At 40.5% G+C, this 19,622-nt stretch overlaps 1 protein-coding gene across 2 annotated transcripts in view; it reads right to left on the reverse strand.

The window, feature by feature from the left end:
* The window catches only part of stox1 (storkhead box 1), a 35,500-nt gene extending 16,466 nt beyond the window's left edge, over positions 1-19,034 (reverse strand). The window contains exons 1-2 of one of the 2 annotated variants that reach the window (XM_041789826.1): positions 18,527-18,665; positions 6,864-6,972 (exon numbers count right to left, since the gene is read on the reverse strand). Coding sequence is in view for 1 of the 2 variants with exons in the window: in XM_041789825.1 (XP_041645759.1) it covers positions 18,527-18,857 (331 nt within the window). In the remaining variant the exon portion in view is untranslated. Of the gene's footprint in view, positions 1-6,863; positions 6,973-18,526 lie in introns of both variants that reach the window. The other variant, XM_041789825.1, reaches the window with a different exon arrangement.
* Positions 19,035-19,622: the final 588 nt, after the last annotated feature.

A 19,622-nucleotide genomic window follows, 5' to 3' on the forward strand; every position in this document is an offset into this window, starting at 1 on the left:
CTATGCAGAACAAAAAGCATGCATTTCACCCCGCACCATTAAATCAACATTTGAGACAAAAAAGCACCCCGGGGTAAAAATGAAAAACGCCCGAAGCTGAACGCTCAGACTGTGGAGATGACTGACGCAGACCCTCTCTCTGTTCCCTCTGAGATCTTTTTGGCAGCAGCTGCTGATCAATGCCACATGTATTCACATGGCTGTGTCGTTTGCTGCTCTCACGGCCACATGAGTCCAATTTCAGAAGTGATTGCATTACCTCCAGTCAGTAACAAAAAAACCTTACACACCATACAGTGCATAGTGTAGAGCCTCCATCAGCTCTATTCTCTCAGAATGAAAGTTAAGTTTTACTCTGCATGTCTTGCTATCTCGTAATTATCTTTACTGAACTGAGAAAGAAAAATCCTTCCAGTTATGAGTACTGCAATGTGATGCTCAGAGCAATATAAAACAAGAAGCATTTGAGTCATGTAACAATGCAAAAATCTGTTATTTCCTGTTATTTCCTGACCTTTCAGTCTAAAGGCAGGAGGATTAATGCAAACCAAAACATTTGACATTCAATCAGTGGAAGTCACAGAATGCATCCTGCAGACAGACATGCAGTCCACAATGCATGAAAACTGTTAGAGGCAAGGCTTAGCTTTTATAAGTCAGTCAAGCATAAGTCAGTATGCTTTGGTTTGCAGAAGGGGCATGGTGTCACATGGGTGGCTTCACCAGCTAGCTTCTTGTTGTGCAGGTTCTGGCTCCAATTACATCACCAGCACAATATGCCAGCACCAACTGTACAATGGAAGTTGATTGAGACAAGCTGTCCATATCAATGTCCAGTAAAGGCTACAGGCATTGAGGCAGAAGCCCCAGGCTTCACTCTCCTTTTGTGTTTGCCTTATGCCAACTCCCCCTCTCATCCCTGTTTGACTTTCTCCACTGATCTGTCCTCTAAATGCATTAAAAGCCAAACACTCACAATTTTTTACATTATTTTAGAAAGATATTTGTTGTCATGGGATGGCAGAGGCCTGTCCACAGAATTGACCTTCACTTACTAGTGTTTGTTCACAACGCCAATGCATATGTGTTTTAGCATTGGTGCTAGCATCCTGGCTAACAGTTAACCAAATTTTGGAGAAGAAAAGGTTGAATAGCCATTGTTGGGTCTGATGTTGAAACTGTTTAATCGTGCCATTTATGTTCATCCCTACCTATTTTTGCCCCTTGTAACCCAACTTAACCACGTTTTTGTCATTTTTCACCCATTTTGGCCACATTTTGTTTCACAATGTTTTTCCACTCTAAACCAAGTCTTGCAACTTTTTCAAAACCACTTCTAACCCACTTACACCCCTTTTTTTTACCAGTTTAAACCAATTTTAGCCACTTCTTTGCCACTTAAAAAGGGTAATTTAAAAAAAGGGGTTTACATCTTGAAACTGGCTATATTGTTCTACAGCATGAATAAATAAATAAATAAATATAATTCATTTATGTTGCTCTGGTAAGAGTGATTATCACTCAGGTCAAAAGTTCAATATGGTTATCACAGCTTAACTTTACAATGCATGATGATTTTGCTGACCTTTATGGGCTGCCTTTTTAGCAGGGGCCCCAGAAAACTCCCCCTTTTGTCACCCTTATGGGCGGCCTTGGATGGCAGAAAAGGCTGAAGAACATGTGACTCAATCTAATCCATGACCCCTCACCATCATACTATCACTGGACAAATCTAACTGCAACATCATGCTATAGCCGCTACAGTCCCTCCATCCAGGGCCCCTCAGGAAACACTCACAGACACCCGGTATCTTATCACATACTGGTATCGTCTAATCCTTTAGGCTCCAGTAAGCAAACAGGCTAATCTTCGCTCTCCCTTGGTAAGGATACACTATGTGGCATTTAACATAAACTCAAAGTCTACCCAAATTGCAGAATTACCCCTGTCCTGTCTCCCATCAACTGAGACCCTGTCAAGAACCCAATTCAGTGGCTTAATGTGAAAGATCTGGGTTAAGTCTCCAGTGAGACAATGTCAAACATTCATACTGTTAGATTTAGTGAAATTGGAGGATATGCTGACTGGAACTTATGTCACGAATCCCTCCGAGGCTTACAACCACATCTCTTTGTTTCTGCGTCTACCAGGCCTCCAGGACCCCGCCCTCCCCTCCCCTTCTTATGTATGTTTGTGTGTGCTCATCGGCCTTTCTAAAAGGACTTTACAAGTCTTTACCCCCTACAACAGAGACGTGCAGGAGTGGGCGTTGCTGTTAAATGGCCCAATAAACTGAGTGAAAAGGTCCCTTCAGCCAGAGTGTCTCAACAACCAAACCTCGCCCCGTCTAACGACAACACTGCCCTTTCCTGTCCTTCCACCCAAAAAACACCAAGAAATACTGTAGCCACATACAGACATCAGTGTTATATAACTATGCTCTCAGTAAATACCAATAATCAGGAGAAATTCCTTTTAAAATTGGTGAAATCCTATCAAACCTACTTAAAAACCATCAATAACCAATAAAAAGGGAAGAGAGAGCCACAAATTATTTTACAGCTTATTGATTGGTTCACAACAATAAAACCCACCCATACCTGGAGGTATCGGGTAAATATTTAATCAGATTCATCGACGGTTCAGTGTCTCAAAGTGCTCGTGTTTAAATATTAAGCAAAATTGGAAAAAAGGCTGAAAACTGGACTGTGCCCTCTTTGTCGCCAATGTTAAAGAAGCTTTATTGTTGGCCGTACTGACTTAGATAAATCTTTTAGCGTCATTAAATGTAATTCAGGCTCATTATCGATGTTCATGCTAACTTCCCTGAAGATTACACAAAAGAATAAATAGAAGAGAAAGTCAAAACGGCGTCACTAAAGAAGATTCATGAGGCCAAACTTTAAGCAATGAAACACAGACAGGCTTTGTATTGACTAGTAACCATAGCAACCTTTACTGTGGCAGCGACCTGCCACATGCAATACAAAGCTGAAGCTAAAGAGAAAGCAGCAGCAGAAGTGTAATATGGGTATCTTTAATCCAGCTATAGCCTTGAGACTCATTACGCCAAAACCATCCCTTTGACATTTAACATATGTTGGCAGGAAAGCACAAACAGGCTGTGACTAAGAGCCTCTAAGAGGCTTTTAAAAAGCTCAAAAACATCTTTAGAGTTACCACAGATACTGGCCACAAACCCCTGCAGCTGCAGTGCCATTAAATTATGTTTTTACCAACGGATTCACAGGAAAAACAATAAGATTTGTGGTCTACATTGTACAATAATGCATAAAAGACATGCAACTGGTGATTGTGTGCAAAAACCCTGTCATCATGTTCTTGTGAAATAGGAAATACAACCAACCAGGTGTTTAACATTGTGCAGGTATACAGGCCTGTATTTTACTGCAGAACCTTGAGTGATGTGTCACTTGATACCAATGCATTGTAGTGCCAGGAGACTGGATTCTTAACACAACACGCTATTTTACCTTCTCTTTAACTCATTCCTCCTCAGACTAAATGGGACACATCCTGACATTTCTGGCTCTTGTCTGCTTCATGAACCTGAACGTTACCCCATAGTCTGCCAGATGCTCGCTTCATTACTGTAATTTAAATCAGGTCGAAGATGCCTCTCCTTTGGTTACGGCCACATACATGTTTTTCACGTTTCTGTAAGAATCCCTGCAAAGTATTAAAGGTTGACTATACCCAGTGGGCTATCGAAGGTTTATGCTCATGAACAGAGAATACCGACTTCACTACATTCTTCATATTGTACCCAACTTCTAAATCTTTTCTGATGTGCACATCTTTCAAAACCTTGCAAAGCCAATGGATTGGCCAGATTGCGACCTTGTACATTCAAAATGTAAAACTAGCACAAAAAGTACGAAGATTCGTGTTGGTACATTCATTCTTTGTTGTAACAATGTGTCTTGGCAATAAATCTTGCATTTTGGGATGAGCAGCAGAGCTGAGTATGTGGGTTGCACCCATGAAAAATTTGCCAAATCTTCTCTGCCAATGCCAAACAGCTTATTTTGCTGTTATTACTGACTTGTTTTGAGTTTATGGTACCCTCAAGTGCTGACAGTCAGGTGCATTATTGGCACCTAATTGCCAGCACCTGTGAGCATGGGCCCTGGTACAGTTGCCGATTGGGCAACTTCAAGCTGGTATTCTGCAAAAACAACATTGCAGGATTATTTGCAGTGAGCCCTAGTGCCATCTCCAAACTGAAGGCCAAGCTCCATATAGCTGAATATGCCAGGGAAAGGCCCCGAAGTGGGTGTCCCAAGAAGACCATTCCTCACCCTGTCAGCACTTAAGAACCATAGGCTGTCTTCTACAGATTTGCAGTCAAGGTTTGCAGGCTGATACAGCTGCCAACAACAGACAATCCACAACAGACAATCTCTGGTCTCATAGGGCTGCCAAGAGGCCCGCCATGATTGTCCTTCACCGTCAGGCCTGTTTGTGCTGGTGTCACCATCCCATGTACTAAAACCTGAACATGTGGAGGAACGTTCAGAAATGGGTCCAGATTCTGCCTACGGCTGCTGGATCGTAGGATCAAAGTGTGGAGAAGATACGAAGAATGCTATGCTGATTGCTGTGCTGATAACATGTTTTGATTGAGGCAGTGTGATTGAGTGGGGTAGCATCTCCCTCACTGGAAAGAAGATGGGTGTCATCATTAGAGGCAATCTCAATGCTGAGATATTGAGATGAGATTCTGCAACCAGTAGCAACCCCATATCTCTACAGCCTGGGATCCAACTCTATCCTCCAAGATGACAATGCTCACCTCCACAGAGCGGGGTATATTAGAGACTACCTCCAGAATTTGGGAGTGGAGAGGATGAAATGGCCTGCCAGCAGTCCTGACCTCAACCCCATTGGACACTTGTTGGATTTGCTTGTGCATGCCAGAGTTACCAACACAACCACATTGGCTGACTTGCGACAAATGCCGATGAAGAATGGGATGCCATCCCACAGCAGTGTACGACCAGGCTGGTGACCAGCATGAGGAGGAGCCAGGCTGTCGTGGCTGTGAATGGTCCTTCCTCACGCTACTAAGGCTCCCACTTGTTAAATGAATAAATTGTTAAAATCTAAACAAGTTTCAACTGTGGAATAAGCTGTTTGGCATTGGCAGAGAAGATTTGGCAAATCCTTCATGGGTGCAACCCTCATACTCAGCTCTGCTGCTCATCTCATGCATGCTCCTTACAAATGTGCCACCATTTCAAAGGGAAATAAACAGGCTTTCCAACAGTATTAGATAAACTGCCAACAGCACTGTTTTCAACAAAGATTAATCCTTGAGTCAGAGTGGACATCTGAGTAAAATTGAAGAAAATCCCTCAAAGCCTTCCTGAGATATTGCTTTCACAATAATAGCCCAAAGAAGCACAGAACAATGGACAGACAGACATAATGAAGGGCAGGCGGCCTGATGCCTCTGGCCCTGGCTATCGCCAGCAGGGAGGCATAAAAACAATAGTTTGATGTATGCATGGATGGATAAACTGACATGAAATTATTTTGTAATTGCAGTGCATGACTGGTTAATTTCAGACAGATTTTCTTCAAGAAAAAAAAATAAGCATTGACCCGGCCAGATGTTTAGATTTTGGTTCACTCTTCCTGGAAGCATGATGTGATTTCAATATAAACCTCTGAAGTAGATGTTTTTAAATGTAATTTTTGAGATGATCATTAGAGGAAATGAGTAGGCTGTCCAGTTCTGTCACTGCACAATAAAGAGAACACATTTCAAATCAATTACCATCAGGAATAGATGATCATTTCAAGTCTCTCTCTCCATATGCATTCACTGTTTGTTTCTAATCAGCCAGTCATTGGATAAAAATAAAAGCCTGTCTAGGCTTCTTCCTACTGTGAAGGCAGAAAAACACGAGGTAATGTTTGCTAAATCTTTGCTTGAAGTCAATGATTCCCTGATGTTGTGAAGGCGTCCTGGTGTAGCTTAGGCTCTGGGGTGTTAGTTTAAAACTGATAAATTGTTTGTCAAACATTAGAAGTTCCACAGGGTTCAATGCCAGGCCCGGTCAGGGTTTAAACTATCACACCACTTTCACAGTTTGAGCGATAAAGCTCTTTTTTCTGTTAGTTTAGTCTTGCTGTTAATGTTTGGCCCAGAAAAAGGCCAAGTGTCTATGTAGTTTCCACAGTTTTTTCTTATTCAGTGATCCAGGTATTTTCAGCCGCTCCCCTGTGTGGCGTCCCCCCACTGACACTCCGTCACCAAAACATATGCTCACAATCTATGGATTTCCAGTAGATCCGCACCCCTTAATCAAGAGTGATGGCAGTCATTGCTGGCATATGAAACTCATTTCCTCTTATTAAACACAGCTGAAGCTGCATAGGTTTCCTTCATTTGTTATCCCAGTATTTAGACCAGAGCTCCTGTCCAGTGACTGCTATATGATCCATTGCTTTTTAATGCACCCTAACTGGTCGGCACAACGCTCTGGCTCGTTCCCTGAATTAATCTTTCACTCTTGAACTACAATAACACCATACTCAGTGCTGATGTTGGCATACCGTCGCATTTATCACTGCTAAATGAAGCAAAGAAAACATCCTGTCAGGAAAGTGAGGAGTAATAGTTATACCACATATAATGCAATATACCTTCAGTTTGTGACGAGCCACTCGTCTGACCAGAGAGTGAATGGATTTAAATCCCTTGAGGGAAACCCAAGCAGCTGCTGACAAGGTGTATAAGCTGAGGAAACTCCTCTACTGTTATTGTTGGCACAGCTCCACTTCACCGCAACGGGTGAGCCCAATATTTGGATTGATAAAAAGGCAGACATACCTGATTTGCACCAGGGGTGAGCTTCCTGCTCAATGGAAAAGGATGTGGCTGACAAATGATGTGCTGAGAGGCATGCACGCACATGTGTAGACACTGTGGAGGGTCATGTCTGAGAACAGAGGTCAAGGTTTCTCATATCTGAAGTAACCTACTAAAACATTTTTACACGCTTTAGAAATACCAATAAATTCTTAATGCAGAAACAAACCCTTGGCATGGGTACCATAAAGATTTCAAGGATATTGCCTGTTTAATAGGACTTCAGACTTATTAAGTTGTAGCACCAATGCAATTTCAAAAGCTATTTAAAGTTCAAGAAGGTTCGCTTTTTTATTACATTAGCCAAACCCTTTCATTTTACAATTTAATTCATCTTCAGTCAACTGTTTATTTAACAGAAATAAAATTAAGTGGGCTTTGATCCAAAAAAAAAAAAAAAAAATCACCTCTCACAGGGACCCCTACACTTTGGTGCCATCATATGCGGTAGAGTATTTGGTGTATGGTTTCATAAAACATTCCTCCTCTGTTTTTACAAGAACAAGATCGCACTAACCGCTGTCAGAATCCAGACTCTTCATCATTTCCAGTCTGGAAAAGCTTAATTTTGTTATACTTATGTTGCAATATTGCTGTCAAGGGAGCTGTGGAGTGATTATCTTTAAATAATATTGTTTGAGATCAGATAGCTGTGACAAGCAGAGCCGAGCTAATCTCAGACAAGTGTGCTCCTGAGAGTTCCCCCGATTGATCTACGTTTGAGGGGGAAAAAGAAAATCAGTAAATCAAGGAATTATAAGATTCTCAAAATGTCCCTGGTAAATAAATATTTTGTGTGCTTTGTTAAATACAGGGTAAGCTTAAAGCAAAATGATTTCCTTTATATTTGAAGACATTGTCAAAAATGCCCATGTTTTTTTTTTTTGTGACCAACTTTTTATTTCCATTTTAACAACTAAACAAGTAAGTGCATACATTAAATATTGCAAAGCTTTGGGGACATAAAAGTCTGTATACCAACATACATATGCATAAGTCCACCACTGAAATTTTTTAGGTACAAGTACATAAATATATCGGACAAGCACTTGCTGTTTGTAGTCCCTTACCCATAAAACAAACAAGTTAAATCATACATGTATAAGGAAAAACAAACCACTAAAAAGAAAAACAACAATAAGAGTGAAAAAATAAAATGAACATAAAACAAAAAAACAAAAACCACCCAAAAATGCCCATGGTTTTTATCTTATAGTTTTCAAAATGGAAAAAGATCCAGTGAAACTGGCTAACAGGTTAACTGTTGGGTTAGCAAACTATAAAAAAAAGGGTGCTTCCCAGTTAGCTTAAAGTAATAATACTTTTGAGATAGTTGTTAGCTTGATGTGAAACTATCAACCAAATGCTAGGATTGTTGAGAGAGCAATTAAAATGGCAAGCTAAAAGTGATGGAATACAATTGAAAGGGTTAAAATAATGTCTTTGCAGGTAAAACAGTTGGCTCAAAGTAATAAAAATACAGCTTAGATAGCTGCTGAAGGAGACTAATGGATAACTGTTGAAATAGCTAACTTAAAGCTAAAAGCAGCTAATTTTAGAAATACACTGCTTTCCACATTATTAAGCAAACAACATTTCTCTCTTATTTTTCCTAAATATTAATGCAAATGACAGATTATTTTTCAAGTCATCAGCCGTTAGAGCACAATTCAAATGTTTTTGAACAAACTTCACAATGATAACCATTATTTTTTTTAAAAATGAAAACCTCAAAATGCACTGTTCCACATTATTAAGCAGGCCACAGGTTTCAGCAGTATGGGAAAGAAAAAGGATCTCTCTGTTGCCAAAAAGCCTCAAATAGTGTAATGCCTTGGACAAGGAATAAAAATATTAGATATTTCATGAAAAATTAATTGTGATCAACGTACTGTGAAGAAATTTGTGGCTGATTCAGAGCACAGACGGGTTCATGCAGATAAAGGCATAATGAGGAGGGTTTCTGACAGACAAATTCATCAGATTAAGAGAGCAGATGCTAAAATGCCATTACAAAGCAGCAAACAGGTATTTGAAGCCGCTGGTGCCTCTAGAGTCCTACGAACCTCAAGAGGATCCTCCAGAGGTTTGCAGTCCTGCATAAACCTACTACTCAGCCACCCCTATCCAATGCTCACAAGCAGAAATGGTTGCAGTGGGCCAAGAATTACATGAAGACTCATTTTCAAACAGTCTTGTTGACTGATGAGTGCCATGCAACCCTGGATGGTCCAGATGGAGGAGTAGTGGATGGTTGGTGGATGGCCATCATGTCCCAACAAGGCTGTGACATCAGCAAGGAGGGGGCGGAGTCATGTTTTGGGCCAGATTCATGAAGAGAGAGCTGGTAGGCCCCTTTAGGATCCCTGAAGGTGTGAAAATGACCTCGGCAAAGTATATAGAGTTTCTGACTGACCATTTTCTTCCATGGTACAAAAAGAAGAGCAGTGCCTTCTGTAGCAAAATTTTCGGCATGCATGACAATGCACCATCTCATGCTGCAAAGAATACTTCTGTGTCATTGGCTGCTATGGGCGTAAAAGGAGAGAAACTCATGGTGTGGCCCCCATCCTCCCCTGACCTCAACCCTACTGAGAACCTTTGGAGCATCCTCAAGCTAAAGATCTATGAGGGTGGGAGGCAGTTCACATCAAAACAGCAGCTCTGGGAGGCTATTCTGACATTCTGCAAAGAAATTAAAGCAGAAACTCTCCAAAAACTCAAAAGTTCAATGGATGCAAGAATAGTGAAGGTGATATCAAAGAAGGGCTCCTATGTTAACATGGAACTTGGCCTGTTAAGATGTTTTTGATTGAAATAGCTTTGATTTCAGTAAATATGACATCCCTAATGCTGCAAATTCGACAAATGACCATTTTCAGTTCATTACAACCTATAAAATCTTTTAAAACTCTGTTTTGCATAATAATGTAGAACAGTGCATTTTGAGTTTTTTTTAAATAACGGTTATCATTATGAAGTTTGTTCAAAAACATTTGAATTATGCTTGAAAAATATTCTGTCATTTGCATTAATATTTAGGAAAATAAGAGAAAAATGTCACTTGCTTAATAAAGTGGAAAGCAGTGTATATGACGTAGAGTAATAGAGGTCAGAACATAAAAATCACTTTGACACTATGTTTTGGTGGAATAATACAAACTGTACCAAAGTAGCCCAAACAATTATGATTAAATACTATCAAAAAACACAATAACTCACTTTTATACTGTGGTGTTCAGTGTCATCCACTTTGTTTGTGATGTACGTTACGCAATTGTTTTATTATTTTGGAGCATGAATGGGGTATATTGGTCTGCCAAACTTTAAATAATGGGAACCAAACCTGTAATAGAAAAGTGGCAGGTTGGTAAAAAACACCTGGATACTGTATTGATGTTTGTAGCTCTGTCTGCTAACAAACCTTCTGAAGCTGCGTGACCTCAGGGTGGCTTGTTAGGAAGAAAGGTTGTAACCTTTGACCTCTGCTGCTTAGTTAGGACAGGGTGGGCCATTTAAACCAAGTAGGGCCCTGTGAGGGGGTGTCATGGTTAATAAGCCAACATCTGGAAGAGTTATGACCATTAGTGAAGCGCTTTGAGACTTTGACAAAACAGCCTCATGAAAGGAGACACCCCCAGTGTGAAAGTGGGACACTTTCAAGTGAGAAGTCAAGAGCAGAAATGAGGCTCTCTGAGCCGGCCAACTCAGGAAATGATCTCAAGAGTAAATGAAGCATTTCAGGAATGCCTCACATGGTATGGCGAGTTAAATGAAACATACCACTGAAAAAGAAAACTTGGCTAAAACAGTCCTCCTCACCAATGCTCTGGCTCTTCAAGAAGAGAGCACATATGCAGACCTACTATGGTGAAAAAGTGAGAGGTCTATCCAGAGGACTCATTCATGTCCATGTTCAAGAGGACAGTTTACTGAGGTTGATTGTAGTGAGGATATAGGACACCTCATTACACCACTGCCTGTCTCCATATAAATGTTTCAGCTCTTGGATTCTGCTCATCCTGCTGCAGGGACAATAGTTGGATGCTAAATAATGCAAGACCTGCTAACCGTCATTATGAAGACTCTGGTTTCAACAGGTCAGCCTAGTTAGTTCAGGCAGTGTCTGTTCAACCTTTGCTTGCTGAATCTTAGGGGAAATCTCTAGCCTGCATGAACCGTGTCAAAGTCCAAAAATACACAGCTTAAAGGTGCTTTTTATTTTTCTTACGTGGTTTATCCCGTTAACTGGATCAGAAATTAGTCAAACTATAGATTCCCTTAATACTTGCACATATGCAAGATGTTCTGTTGTTTTCAGTGCAGACGAATGAAGATTCCCATCAAATTCTGCAAAAATGTCAATCGGCACATTTCCTTAATTGTCTCCTAAAGGCAAAATTTGAAAGGCATCTGGCTGCAGACCTCTGTGGTGGGGCGTTCAGCAGCAGACCACTACACTAGAGCGATGACGGTTGCATGACGGGCGAAAGAGAGGAGCACAGGAATGCATATGAAAACTTTTTTAAAGCCCTTTTTGTTGGTTTTACCCAAAGTATTTAATCTGTAAGAAAATGTTAAAGATTCAAAACAGAGTAACTTTTTCCCCATGAGGATTACAAGACATATGAGACCATCATCTTTATGCAAAAATAAGTGATAATACACAAAAAATATATGTATACTATTTTACTACTAAAGGCACAAAACTTTTTTATTAGTGTTTTTATTTTTTTATGAAAATACATTACGTTCAGTATCAGTTTTCAGTGAATATCTGCTGTTAATTTGGATCCTCAGCCATTGTCATGGAAATCTACGAGCCGTTGTTGTAAGACGGTGATGACATCATTTCCCGCTGCCGGAGTAGTGTCCAAAACAATTTTTGTGTTTAAGGAGTTGGGAATGAGTGTGTGATTTCTGATACAGCCGGTAAGTGGCTATTTTACACAACAGCACAGTTTTATGAAAAAAAAAAAAAAAAAAGATTGAAAATCTTACAAGTCTTGCCATTTTGACTCAGGTAATATGTCATCGCCCCACTGTAGAGGTCTGCTGCTGAATGCCCCACCAAAATGGTCCGCTCGAGGTCTGCAGCCAGATCCTCTTGCAAAATTTGGATTATTGCATCTGCCATAAAATCACTTAACCCTAACACTAACTGGGAATGTTATTTTTTTTTCCCCAGAGCCTTGCTAAATTTCACAGAAGGAAACCTTTTCTGAATCACAGTTGGCCCAGAAGTCTACCTTAAATTAGCACCTAAAGTCGTGCTTCTCAATTGTTCAGGACCCAGGACCTACCTCTATCCCCTTATAAGTAATTGTAAGCCAAATTTTAAAAAATGTTCAACCTCTCAAATCTTACAAAAACAAATATTATTCTCCCAGAATACCAAAAAAACTGTGGTCATTTCTGGGGGAAAATTTTGTTGAAATGTTTAGGCTTCATGATAAAGTTTTAATGAAACATTTGAGGAATTTACAACACTGTTATGAGATACTTTAAGAGTATGTTTGAGAACTGGGGTTATTGGGGTCCATCATCAAATTAATTAATAATGAGTTAACCATAACTCTCGGTGACTGGCACCACTTACTACTGACTGATGACCCCCCAAAACTGACCAAGTGGCTGATATACAGCCTGAAGATCTGCTCTAAAACTGATCCACTCATGTATTTTCTGCAGAAACAGGACCACTGTGGACTTTATCTTTGTCAAAACAAATTGCTGTTCACAGACAAGGTTGGGCTTCTAAACTTATGGTTCTACTCACCCAAACTAGGTGGGTGAAACTACAATACATCCCAAACCAAAGCTCAGGTCTCAGGAGGTAAGAAATACCTCTGATTGAAACATTGTGATTTGCCAACTTGAAGTTGACTCATGATACATGTACCCCATGGATAAGCCCTGCAGCGAATAAATCCCTAAACCCAATTATGCCCTTAATATTGTCCTCAACAAGTCAACCCTGCAGACCAGTGAGCAGCAAAAATCCAGCACTTCACCAGGATTTTCAAGTGGGACCTTCACTCACTGGTATCTTGAATAGTTAGTCCAACAAGTTTGGACACAACGCAAATGCAAGTATAAGCAATTTGAGAAAACGCAGTCTTGGAAATTCTTCTAAAATTTCAGGGCAGTCAGCCCCTGAAATGCAGAGTTAAACTATATGAGTTGGTCATTCACTTGCCTCTTACATCGAGAGATTTCTTTAGTGTTTCAAGAAGGTCTTAGGAGTTTGGTGTATGTATGATAAAGGCCTTGAGAAGGTTTCCAATCTCAGCAATAAGGATGTCCGTTCTACTGAGTCTTATCATTCATGAAACTTCAACCCTGCGGAACTTTACTTTGAAAACAACAACTAATAGGAAGGAAAGGAATGAGGGTTTAATTTCAGAGCTTTAGAGGAGGAATGAGAAACCCTGCAGCCATTCGAGTTCAGGTGGAAAGGTCAACCTCAGTACCAGCAGGACCCATTCCCACAAGGATAACAACACAGCCTGTTCACAGTAACTCCTCACCCTGTCTGTTTAGCTCTGCCTAACCTCACCACCATCCCAATCCTCTATTAATCCTCATCATCTCCCCAACACCTCCTTTCTCCATGCTCTTCCTTCAGAGGTTCAGATAATCAGACAAATAAAGGCGGAACCAGCACAAACTTGTCTTTTTTTACGATCTTTGTCTCAAATTTACAACACTAATATAAAGCACATCTGGTAACTTTTAGCTAATCTTTTAAACCATCCCCTTTAGGTTCCATTTAAAAAATCTCCTCTTACTAGTAAAGTCACGTCTCCACCTTGCTCTGACCTGCAGAAAGGAAATAGGGCTGTTTGAAATTCACTGTAGCCCATAACTCATAACATTTCTGTTTTCCAGCTGACATATTTATATCAGGACCATGTCAAGGCCTCTAAGTCCTTGCCGGATATCAATCCAGGGGTCTGACTCCACGCTCCCTCGCTGGCCATGAAACTGGAGGGACATTAATCCTGGGTAACAGAAAAAGTGGCGGTGGTCGGCAGGCAGTCGCTCTGTGATTCACTGCTGACCGATTCTCAGAGAGAAGGCAGTAAAGTAGTCTCTGACAGGCTGCCAGCACTGATTTCCATACTGCAAGGGTGTGAGGTGGAGGATTTGTTAAGGAGGAGAAGGAGGTGACAAGTCCACGCACTGACATGTTTGCTTACAAGTTCCTGGTGTGAAGCTCAAACATGACGACTAATTGACATCTTTGTCTGGCTGATGTTGGTGAATGACTAGGTTCTTACTAGAGTTTTCATGTCTCTCACAACTTATTTCTATCATCACCTACATTTATTATAGGTAATTTTTAATCTTTATGTTCTGAACATGTTACTCCATCTTATAAGGTTTAAGATTATTATCTAGTTTTATTTTGAATAATTTAACGCAACCGCCCCAACATAAAGACCACTTTCAGCCTAAATAGATGACACAATAACAGACAGAAAAGATGGAGATGCATCTACAAGGCTGGATTAAGACTTTGATCGATATAAATCTGATATAAAATCACAGAGCAGTTCATCGCAATACAGTCTGTTGTTAGCTGTGTCCCTACCTTCATTGAAAGTTAACAGCCAGCTAAATGCTGTTTTTGTTCATTGTGTGGTACATTTCCCAAATAAATAAGCCATAGAGGCCTGCAGATCATTAAAAGTATCACAATGGAGAAATTTGTGCCAGAAAACAGTAAATTGAATTCCCAACTTCTGTACCTCTGCTCTAGCACAGAACCAGGCAGCTGAGCTCTGATCAGAGTTCATGGTAAGGTCAGGGGGAAGGCTAATTGCTTCACTGCTTGTCTATTTTTTACTTGAACCAGATGCAGTAAGATCAAACATCTTACCTGCTGAAGGTGTGTTTTAATCCATATTACACTTGTCTTTAGTCCTGGATTATTAAAGAAGTAAAGAAGTAGACTGTGGCTTTGTCTCTCTCAAAGCAGCAACAGTTTAATCCCTGTTAATTTTTCGTAAAATATCCAATCACGAACATTTGATTCCTGTCAAGTCTGTCACAATGAAAGCCTCCAATGCTAAGCATAATTGAGTTTTCTATTTTGAAAAGTAACATCAGGAAATGGTGTGTTTTCAACAGCAAATTAACCGCAAATTCATCTCATAACCAGGAGAGAGATATAACTTCACATAATTCAGAAAATGAGATATTAGGAATACCTCAGGAGATAAATACAAGAGAGGAAAATGAACAGAGACTTTTATCATCTCTAAACTTTGCTATGACATAAATGTGATTGTTTCTCTGGTGACATAAGACACAGAGTTGTAACATAGCAGCACAGAAGACAGATGATTCCTCCATTCCTTCTGTAGCATTTTTTGAGATTGGAGAGTTAAAGACTAAAATAAGTTGGCACTGACTGGAGACAAATACTCAAATGAGACTAGAAAAACATGCAGCCAGCATTATAAAGAGGATGCTTTTTGCTCCTTAGCCTGCCTCCAGACTCTTCTACCATAGACAACAACGAGTGTTTTTATTGAACTTTTATTGATGTGTGGAACTTTGAAAAATCAAACATGGCTCAAAAAAACATCAGCCACACTTTTGCATTGCAAAGCTACATCACTGTGACCACTACAAGGTGTGAAACCTTGCATTGACCCACATTGTGCTTGAACAAGTATAATTTTGTATGAATTATTTGCACAAAAAAACGTGTCTGGTGTGCAAAGGCCTCTAGTTGGATGATTTTAGCTGGCCAAACATGCATTTCTAAACTGCAGTCTGAGTCCAACTAACATTAACCTACTAAGAGGGAATCTATTTAAGAAAAGTACAAAATTCTGATATTTTATGATTTCGGGGTACTCCTGGGGTCCCCTCTGTTCTTCCCTTGCCACCCTCTTAAAAATGCCATGTGTATCAAATGTTCCAGAACACTCTTGTCTTACCATTTTATTGCAAAATGGATATACAGCTTAACTTGGCACAGGAGGCTCTGCTCAGAAGATTCTCCCTGAGTTATTCATGCAGCATGCATTGACTTTCCAAGGAGAGCATAGCTAGAAACCCCCATATGGATGGATGCATTTATGAAAATGCATACTGAATACAATAAAATTATTTTAAAAGCAATTGATCCATTGTAGCATGAGTCTTAATATGAGGGTGCAACAAGCTTTATGCTATAAAGGAGGAGGCTGGGGTGGAGGAGGTTAAGATTTCCCAGCAGCAGCAGCAGCGGGGTGCAGCAGCATTAATACAAGCAGGGATTAGTGAGAATACCCCATATTCAAATACACCACTGTGTTGAGAGAAAGAGCTGTGGTTGGCTGTTGGAGCTGGGAGGCGATAAGTGAGATCAGCTGGCCGACTAAAGCTGAGCTTCATTTATGACCTAATACAGCTTTAACATGACAAAATAAATGTAAGAACTACCAAAATAAAACACACAAGTGAGAGTAACTCTCCTGTGATAACAACTGTAGTCGACTAATTTTGTTTTATGAAGTAACAAAAATTTAAGTTATTACTTTTTATTTTTTATGGAAGTGTGATTCGACAAGGAAAACCTTACTGACATGAAAAAAACATTTCTTTTAAATCATCCTGACTAAGACAGGCAGCAGGGGCTTACATTTTTATGACCTTAATGAAGGTCTGAATTAGATTTGCACAAAAACAAGGAGAACAAATGTCTGTCAGGGGTCAAATTTGAACTTTTTGTACTCTTAATATTTAACATCTAACATAAAAGTGAAGCTATGTTTTTGTTTTAGTTTTATACAGTACTTCTGAGCAAATGGGCACTGAGATTTTCCCTCAGTAGCCGTGATGTTGTGATCGCATTTCAGGGCCTGCACTTTTTACACTTTTACTTCTGCTTCTATTTCTACTTCCCTTCTTTTTTGAGCATGAGTAGGAGTATCTTTGCTTCATCTTAGTAAAGTGTAAGTGTACTTGTGTCACCTCTGTCCAAATGTTAGCTCATGCTTGTTTGTCTTCACCTTCACGCTGTCACAGCAAATAGAAATAAGCTCGGCTCCACCTTTTGCTCACATGGAGTTTGTTTGTTTGCGTAGTTGATTCTCCGGGTCAGATGCTGTCTCACAGCAGGTTGGCATGTCCGCACCCCCCCCCCCCCCCCCCCCCAACCCTCTGTGGCTCCACGCCCTCCCACGTCTCCCCTTGTGTGGTCTCTTCTTCCTCTCCTTCACATCACATTCCTCCCTTCGCTTGTCTGCGCACCGCTCAATCTGAGAGAGCTGACGGACTGATACAAAGTCAACAGAGGCAAAGCGTGCAATCCAGACAAAATAACAAACAAGGAGGATGAAATTATAGGAAAGTCTGTCTTTGAGACAGTGGCAGGACAGCTGGATCAAGTGCTATCTCAGAGTAAGTGTGCATGGTGCTGGGACACTGTTTCAACAACCAGAAAGAACCTGCTGCAGCTAAAATTTCCTCAGAACACTTTTGTATCCTGCTGTTTGCAGAAACCTAAAGTTCATTCCCACATTTCTACATTTGCAACCTAAAATTTTGCATCCTTGTGTACTCTAAATAATAGCCATCAGGTCAAACTCATGCAAGGTTGTCATTTTCTCCATCAGTGGGTCTGTGGTGCATTTACAGCCCATGAGATCACACTATAGGAGGCGGCATGAAGGCTTCCTTTCCTTGTTTCTGCAGCCAAACATTTTAAAACACATCTGTGGGGGAGAACCAGAGCAGAGGAGTGATTAGCGCTAATTACATGGTATACAAAGCTTTGTTAACAAGCTTTGGTAAACATATCACAGTGCTGACAACAAAGAGGAGGCAGACTGGTCATGAAATCCTCCAAAACCTCCCAGACAATGTTGTGGGGAGGAGAGATTAAGGTGTATCTCATCCTTATGATGCACTGTGCAACAGATTTGGTTTTGAAAAAAGGTTGGAAATTTAAGATGGCAAAATTGCACTTCTCATGGCACAAATTGTGGTTTCTGTTCAAGTACCCCAGAGTAAGGGTGGTACTGCACATCATACAGAGGGTGCAGGACAGCAGAAGAGGAGCCTGCACACTTGCAAAGCATTTCAGATGCACAGTTCAACTGCCTGATGAAGAGCAACACAGAGAAAGGTCTGCTCCGATAATGTCACTTTTTCAGAAGGAGTTTTGCACGTAAGAAATGAGAAAATCAGACTGTATGTCAGGAAATGAAAGACACCTTTGCAGGTTTTGTTCTGGAAAAGTTCAACGTCTAACAGGACGTGCAAAAAGAAAAGACTAGACCAATATTACAGCAGCTTTGGGGTAAACTGTGTTTGACATGGTGGCAAGACGATAGTGTTAAATTCTGGTCTGAGTTGTTCAGAGTTTATGGCTTTCACACATTAGTGTCGGTGTGTAAAACACTGTTGTTGGTCGCGTGACTCAGCAGTGTCCCCTGGCACACTCTTATCTCTTGCGTGAGACTGGTAGATGCTCTCTACAGTGTTTATTTCCTGTGCCACAGGCAATGATACTCCCGTTTGCTCTGCAGTTTCTTTCTCAGTCACGGGATTGTTTCTGCACCTCAGACGCACAATAAATAAAGTTATATCATACTTCTTGACATTTCATTGATGTTACATACCGACAGCTTTGATGATAAATCCCTTTGGAGACCTCAGAGCTCTGCGCATCCACGCTTCTCTCAGCACCTCCAGGTTGTTTGCGTTCCCGTGAATGAAAAGCACCAAATTTTCCATCCATCCCTGGAAGTACACTTCAGCTATCGCCTTTACGAGTCTCTTATTCCAGAAACTGCGCAAGTTTTGCGCCTTAAAGTCCGAGAAAATCTCCTGACCGCTCGCAGTGTTTGCGTTAAGTTTCCCTCCGCCGGCGCGTAAACTCTCCTCGTCCGGGCCGAGGACTACGGCGAGCGAGGCGGCGGCGAGCTGCACAACCCGCTGCTGGTGAGACATTTCTACCGCCTTATTCCGCCTATCATTCCAGGACTCGAACTGCACTTGTTAAAAGACACTTCTCCTGACTGGAAACCCAAACAAACTCCGTGTTTTTGAACGCATTCCTCCAGTGTGCGTCTGCGTCCTGCTGTGAGTGAAGCAGAGGAGTACGGCCGTCTCACTGGTATCTCTCGGCTTCCAGGGAAACCAGTGACGGTGGCCGAGAGGAGGAGGGCTCATCAGCCTGCTGCTGCGGCGGGGTCACACAGGTAGACCTCCCACTGACTCTGCACTAGTGTGTGTATGCGAGGGTTTTTTTTGTTTGTTTGTTTTTTTCGCAGAAACCTAGCTTACAGGTGCTATTTTCCGCCAAATAAAAAGGAAAAAAATGTGAAGGCAATTCTTGAAAAAAAAATTAAGTCATAATTACAAGATCAAAAGTCGAAATTATGAGTTAAAAAGTCACAATTTTGAGATCAAAAGTCGAAATAATGAGATTTTAAAAAGTCATAATAAGGAGATAAAAAGTAAAATTACGAGATAAAAAGTCATGATTATGAGATAAAAGACATAATAATGTGATAAAAAAAAGTGAATTATGAGATGAAAAGTCGAAATTATGAGATAAGTCATAATAATGAGATAAAAGTCATTATTATGAGTTTAAAAATCATAATTAAGAGATACAAAGTCGAATTATATTTTAAAAAATCGAATTTATGAGATATAAAGTCGAAATTATAAGCTAAAAAGTCATAATTATGAGAACTAAAATTCATAATT

Source organism: Cheilinus undulatus, linkage group 6 (assembly GCF_018320785.1).
Source record: "Cheilinus undulatus linkage group 6, ASM1832078v1, whole genome shotgun sequence".
Taxonomy (NCBI): domain Eukaryota; kingdom Metazoa; phylum Chordata; class Actinopteri; order Labriformes; family Labridae; genus Cheilinus; species Cheilinus undulatus.